Here is a 6,286-nt window from a genome sequence, read left to right on the forward strand (position 1 = left end):
TCTCCTAAGCACACTTCTGCCAGGTCCCCAGACTTTGGGGAGTGATGCAGGGGGGGTGCCCAGGGCCCACCTGCAGTGTTCTGTGGTTGCGCTATAGGAAGGGAGCCCCAAGCTTAGGAAACCTAAGTGTTTGGGTTTTACTAATGGGTAGGAGATGACATCTTTATCACGTTGGACGAAGCCGACTTGCCCCTTGCTCTAGACTGAGACCCTCCCCACATCTCCCGAGACTTTGTTCAATGGCTATCCTTGGAAAGACAGGTCAGAATGTGGGCAGCCAGAGCACCCCCTCAGGGGCGTAGAGAAGCCTGAGACCCCCGGAGACAGTCTCACGGCAGCACGCACGCCCCTTGTTTCTGCGTAGTTCTGGCCACTGGTCCGTTTGCTCATGAGTACATGACTCTAGAAGCAATTCTTGGTGAATTTGACCGACAGAACAGGAACCAGATCTCCTAATCAGCTCATCCAGCCTCGAGTTCCAGCGACTCTCACCAGGACTCGGGGCAGGATGCGTTGCCTTTCAGGGCTGAGCACAGGCTCTGGGCCCAGCCACTGAGCCAGCCCTAAAGAGCCAGGGTGGCTCTAGGAGGCAGGCCTCATCTTTGAGGGACCCCCACTGCTGTGACAGCTACGTGGTCCCCAGTGGTGTGTCTTTAAACGCTTGAGGGTCACTGTGACCACCCTGAGCTGCACGTCTCCAGGTCTACAGGAGGGTGGTTACTACCAGCTCCCCGAGGGTACATAAGCTGCCTGGAAAGTGAGTTATGTCCACAGGTGGGGCCACCATGGTGGACCTGCCTCCTCCAGGAGTACAGGCAGGCGGTGTGGCCAGCTGGCTGGTGAACCTTCTGGTCCCTGGTGTGATTCCAACAGCTGAGTCTGGTCTCTCCTTGTGGAGGCCCGGCCTGTGTGCAGAGGGCCAGCTTGTCTGTAATCTGTGCCACCAGCTAGTGGTGTGCGTCTGTCCGTCCGTCTCTCCGTGCACCCACAAGTGGCTGAGCAGCAGCTGTGCTGGTGAAGGTGGAGACCCACGGAGGTCCTGGTGGATGCTGGCTAGAAGGAGCAGAGGCCCAGGTCCCCTGGGCAGGTTTAGGAGGCGGTTCAGAACCGCTTGCTGGGTGTCGGCTGACCCCGCAGGCAGGCCTTCCACAGCATGGGGAGCCGAGCCGGGACAGGTCCCTCCCAGGAAGGTGTGGGGGCGGTTCTGGAAAGCCAGGCTCACTCGTGTCGCCCCACGCCCTGAGCCTCCTGGGGCCTGGGTGTTCCTGCCTCTGCCATAGTACCCTGTGTCTCTTGTCGCGGCGCCGTTGGCCCAGCTTTTCCTCCTGCCTGTTGTCTGTCTCTGCTCACCTGAACACTGACCTGCTTGTGGCGATGTCCCAGGAGCCCCGATGGGGCTTTGCAGGAAGCAGGCCCTCCAGTGCTGATGGAGGCACTCCTGGATCTCCTTATCCATGGCACCGGGCGCGGCAGGCCCGTGGGTGACGTGGGGGCGAGGAGGGGCGCTGCCCCTGCAGGAAGGGGGGCCGAGGGCCTCGCGAGCAGCAGGGGCTGAGAGGCCTGCTCTCTCCCACAGGTCTCTGTGCCCCGGGGGACCTGTGGCCCGCGCAGACCGTGTGTGTGACTGGCGGCTTCAGCTGCGCCCTGGAGAGCGGCGGGCCAGCCATGCCACCCCCGCCTGCCCCCGTGCCCAGCAGGTACGTGCTTCCTCCCAGGGCAGTGCCGGGACCCACGCGCGGGCCTGGGAGCTGGTCCTCATGTCCGAGAACCCACGGGAGGGCTGGGAGCTGGTCCTCATGTCTGAGAACCCACGCGCGGGCTGGGAGCTGGTCCTCATGTCCGGGGACCCGCGCGCGGGCTGGGAGCTGGTCCTCATGTCCGGGGACCCGCGCGCGGGCTGGGAGCTGGTCCTCATGTCCGGGGACCCGCGCGCGGGCTGGGAGCTGGTCCTCATGTCCGGGGACCCGCGTGCAGGCTGGGAGCTGGTCCTCACGGCAGCCCGGCCCCAGGCTTCCTCCGCAGCCCCTCAGCGGGGTGTTGTCATCTGCCTTTCGGAGTTGAGCTGTGATGTCTAAGAAGTTACAAGCCAGAAACGGAGAGAAGCATGGAGGGAAGCGAGCAATCCAGCCAGTGACCACATCAGCGCTTTTCTTGTTAAATGGAAAAGATAAGCTGTTCATGTATCAGAGGCAAAGCTGAAAAAACAAAAACAGCCCCTCATAATTCCTACTCGCTAACAGAACAGGAATTTCCATTTTCCATAGCATTAATCTTGAACACGTTTAAAACTTTTAAAGATCGAATAGTTTGTGTATTGAAAAATAGTTACACAATGGCCGCCTCTCAGACTTGCCATTGGATTTATCATTTGATTACGAAACTTGAGAAAAGGTCAATATCTGTCTTTTATCAGGATCCATTTGAGGTTTTTTAGGGGCTCCAGCTTATTACAAAGTCGTTACTTTTTTGTTTCTGTAATGAAAATCCAGATTGCAATCGGGATCAAAGCACCTACCAAGGCTCACATTCTGTATGGTTGTGGTTGACGTGAGATGAGTGCAGGTCTTGGCCCGAGTGGAAGGATGTATGAGCGTTCCCAGAGCGGGTGCCAGGCCCATCGGCGGCATCCAGCTCCCCCTGCTGACAGAGCCACAGCCATGGGTCCTGTCTCTGGTTTCACTTAGTTAGAAGGGAGAGCAGTTTTCTTTCAAATATTAGTCCTGCTTACATGGTGCACCCCTAACCAGGGGTGCAGTCTGAGTTCAGTCTGAGTGAAAGGACTTCTCTGGCGAGCTGAGAGCCGGGTTTTGATCCATTCCCCTGTCCATGCATAATTTATTTGTTTTGTTTCATTTAAAAAGAGCTCCCCTGCCCCCCTTTCACCCAAATACTCACTGTACTCAAGAGATCCAACTCCACCTCTGCCTTTCTTTGGAATTACAATCAACGTAAAACATTGTGTTCATTTCAGCATGGTGATTTGATCTTTTTGTACGTTACTAAAGGATCACCGCATAGAGACTTAGGTCAGTGTCTCTCACCAGTGTGTCAGGGTTACTAACTGTTCCCTATGCTGTAAATCAATGATGTCCCCTTTAAAGGAAGGGGGGACGGACCTAGAGTCTGTCGTACAGAGTGAAGTAGGTCAGGGAAAAACAGTATTAACGCATATAGATAGAATCTAGAAAAATGGTACAGATGAGTCTATTTCCAGGACAGGAAGAGAGAAAAATATGTAGAGAACAGACTTGTGGACCCAGCAGGGGAAGGAGAGGGTGGGACGAGTTGAGAGAGTGGCATTGACATATATACACTACCGTGTGTAAAACAGGCAGAGAGAACCTGTTGTGTAGCATTGGTAGCTCAGCTTGGCGCTCTGATGACCTAGAGGGGTGGGGTGGGGGAAGGAGGGGGTATATGTATACGCATGGGAGATTCACACCATCGTGCAGCAGAAACTGACATGACCTTATAAAGCAATTGTATCCCAATAAGAAAATGAAGGAAGGAAGGAAGGGGCGTCTGGTCCGAGCAGTCCATCCTGCGGCACTGTGTTGTGGGTGATGAGCCTTGAGTTAGTCTTTGATTCTGTGACGATAAAGTACCTCTTTTATTTTCCAAAACTGAAGAAGTAGCAGTGGTGAGGATGCCGGGCAGTAAGATGCTTTTCCTCTCTCTTTTCTTGAACTGTCGACATCCTGGTTCTGAAACGAGACCCCTTGTTTTCTGTAGCAGTTTCATTGATTGGAACACCACGTGTGAAGGCCAGTTTCCCGGTGTGTACTGCCCCCTGGAATTGAACGACTACAATGCCTTTCCAGAAGGTAAAGCTGTTTGCACAGTCCCAGTGACATGCGTTTATTCTCAGAAAGTCAAAGCTGAGAGGGTGTGTACTTAAGGCACTCGCTGCAGAGAAAGTGCCTTTGAGAGTCATCTTCCAGTTGTCCGCTGAGCCTTCATGTGGGTGCAACACACTTGCTTGTGTGATTTTATATGGCCTCAAAAAGCCTGCTAGACCCAGGGGCCTGGGGACATGTACAAATAACCCTACTCTATTTAGTCCTTCAGATTAGGTAGAACAGGATCTTTTGGACCTACATGAACCTGAATCGTGCATTATCTATTGGGAGGCTGGGTCTTTACTTGTTAGTTATTCTTTTTAGGCAAACAAGTCCCAGGAGAGGTGGAATAATTTACGTGCTTGTTCCTCGGCATGCTCTGACTCTTACCCCCCTGGATAGTGCTGCAGAAGGAAGGGAAAGAGCAGGGACGGGAACCGGATGGATTGCAGATGCTTGTACTTCTCTGGGCTTTGATACATGCAGTGCGCTATGGTAACCACAAGGGGGTGCTGTGGTCGCTTTCTTCCCGTGTGTGAGGCTGTGTTTATACCTTCTCACTGCTGCTACCTGAGAAATGCTTGGTTTCCTACTGCTTTTATCAACGCATGTGGTGTATATGCAGATGGCCGACACTGGCATGACTGGCAATAAAAGAAAATTTTAAGGACTAGAAAGAACCATGACAGTAGTATTTACTACTATAAAGTATAGCAGTATTATAGCAGATTCTGTATATTACAGAGTCCCACCAGGTTATCACGTACAGAAAATCAAGCCCAGAGGAAGAACTTCCTCACTGAGGGCTCACCAGCTGCTGTGTCTCTTGGTGTAATTATTTTATGTCTGTCTTTAACTTGTCAATACAGTAAGTCCTTGAAAGCTTATTGCCTGAGGGTGAGAATTCCATTCTCTCCTAAAAAACGTTCACCTCTGCTGATGTCTCCCTTTCTTTGTAGAAAACATGAACTACCCCAACTTCCCCTGTCCTGCCGAAGTTCAGACGGACTTCATTGACCACAGCTCCCAGTCTGCCTGGAGCAGCCCCCCCAGCGTGCCGACCGCCTGGGAGCACGCCGGTCTCATCAGCTCTCCGGTTAGTGCCGCCCAGCCCTGCCGCGACCTGGGTTCTTCCCGTTGCCCCGTCCTCCTGGGCGTTAGGCTTGGGTTCAGATGCGCCAGAGCCTGGCGTGTTCCCCTAGGTCACTAGCCACTCTCTGCAGGGGCCTCCCAGGTAGTCATATGGACGGGGGCCTGCAGACGTTGGCAGCCAAGATGCCCTAAACTGCCCCAAGGAGAGAGAGTTGTCGGTGACACTGAACCTCGGCCAGGAAGCCCTCTGGGGTGCAGCTGGGTTCCTGTGGCCCCACTGACCTTTCACTTGTGGGAGGAGAGGAGCTGAACCTTCCAGGAAGGTCAGGCAGGGTCACCCGCGGGTCTGGAGGGCTTCTCCCGGTCACACCAGCTTCACCGTGTTTTTACAGATAGAGGGCATTCGACCTGAAATGAGCTTATCTAGTTGGATGGGAATTTCATGACCTTCTGTTTGAGAAAAATGGAGTTAAAGAAACCAGGGTGGTTGAGAATAGTGTCGTAACATCCAGGCAGCCTGGGTCGGTTCCTCTGTGGTAGCCACGAGGATACAGTCAACCTTGACATTGCTTTCTAAGGCTTCTTTATTTCTTTAAATATTTCTTTCCCCCCCACCTCCTGTATGCCTCAGCCCTACCTCACAAGCACCCGAAGCTTGTCTCCAATGTCTGGACTTTTTGGTTCCATCTGGGCCCCGCAAAACGATATGTATGAAAATTGCTGCACCATCAACCCCAGCACGGAACACTCGGCTCACGTGGAAAACCAGGCGGTCATGTGCAAGGAGTATTACCCTGGGTTTAACCCGTTCCGTGCCTACATGGACCTGGACATATGGACTAGCACCGCGAACAGGAATGCCAGCTTCCCACTGTCGAGAGACTCGAGCTACTGTGGGAACATGTGAAAAGGATTCGTGTCTGAACAATGTGAATAAAGAGGCTTGTGTTTGGATTACTAGCGTAAACTGGTTGTCAGAATAGATTGACGTTGGTGGATATTTTGGCACTTTTATATGAAAATAAATTTTTTTATGAAATCTGCGTGCTCTATTTTTTTTAACCCTTCCCAAGTCGGTGATACAAACAAAGCATCATGACTCAAGAAACGCGTCAGACATGCCACATGTTTGCATTGGGACCAGGACAGTGTCTAAGAAGGCAAGAGTGGGGAAAGCAGGGGCTGTGGTGGTTCCACCTCCATGAGCATCAGCCCCCCCGGGAGCTTGCAGAACGCCACCTCGATCGGGTAACATTCCCAGGGATGCTGCCGTAATTGGCCCACGGCTCAGGTCGGGAGGATTTTGTTTCAAAGGCTTCTTTGATTGAAACAAGCCTCCAGTTCTGGGAGCCTCA

General features: G+C 53.1%; 1 protein-coding gene across 13 annotated transcripts in view; it reads left to right on the forward strand.

Annotated features, from left to right (window-relative positions):
• TMEM131L (transmembrane 131 like) overlaps nt 1-5,970 on the forward strand; it is a 170,658-nt gene extending 164,688 nt beyond the window's left edge. For 10 of the 13 annotated variants that reach the window (XR_014069599.1, XR_014069600.1, XM_081544943.1 and 7 more), the window contains 4 exons: nt 1,577-1,697; nt 3,733-3,824; nt 4,799-4,935; nt 5,563-5,970. Coding sequence is in view for 11 of the 13 variants with exons in the window: in XM_081544943.1 (XP_081401069.1) it covers nt 1,577-1,697; nt 3,733-3,824; nt 4,799-4,935; nt 5,563-5,838 (626 nt within the window). In the remaining 2 variants the exon portion in view is untranslated. The remainder of the gene's footprint in view (nt 1-1,576; nt 1,698-3,732; nt 3,825-4,798; nt 4,936-5,562) is intronic. The other 3 variants (XM_081544937.1, XM_081544941.1, XM_081544942.1) reach the window with 1 other exon arrangement.
• Nucleotides 5,971-6,286: the final 316 nt, after the last annotated feature.

The sequence above is a fragment of the Giraffa tippelskirchi genome, chromosome 11 (genome assembly GCF_054371585.1).
Source record: "Giraffa tippelskirchi isolate mGirTip1 chromosome 11, T2T-mGirTip1v1.2.pri, whole genome shotgun sequence".
Lineage (NCBI taxonomy): Eukaryota > Metazoa > Chordata > Mammalia > Artiodactyla > Giraffidae > Giraffa > Giraffa tippelskirchi.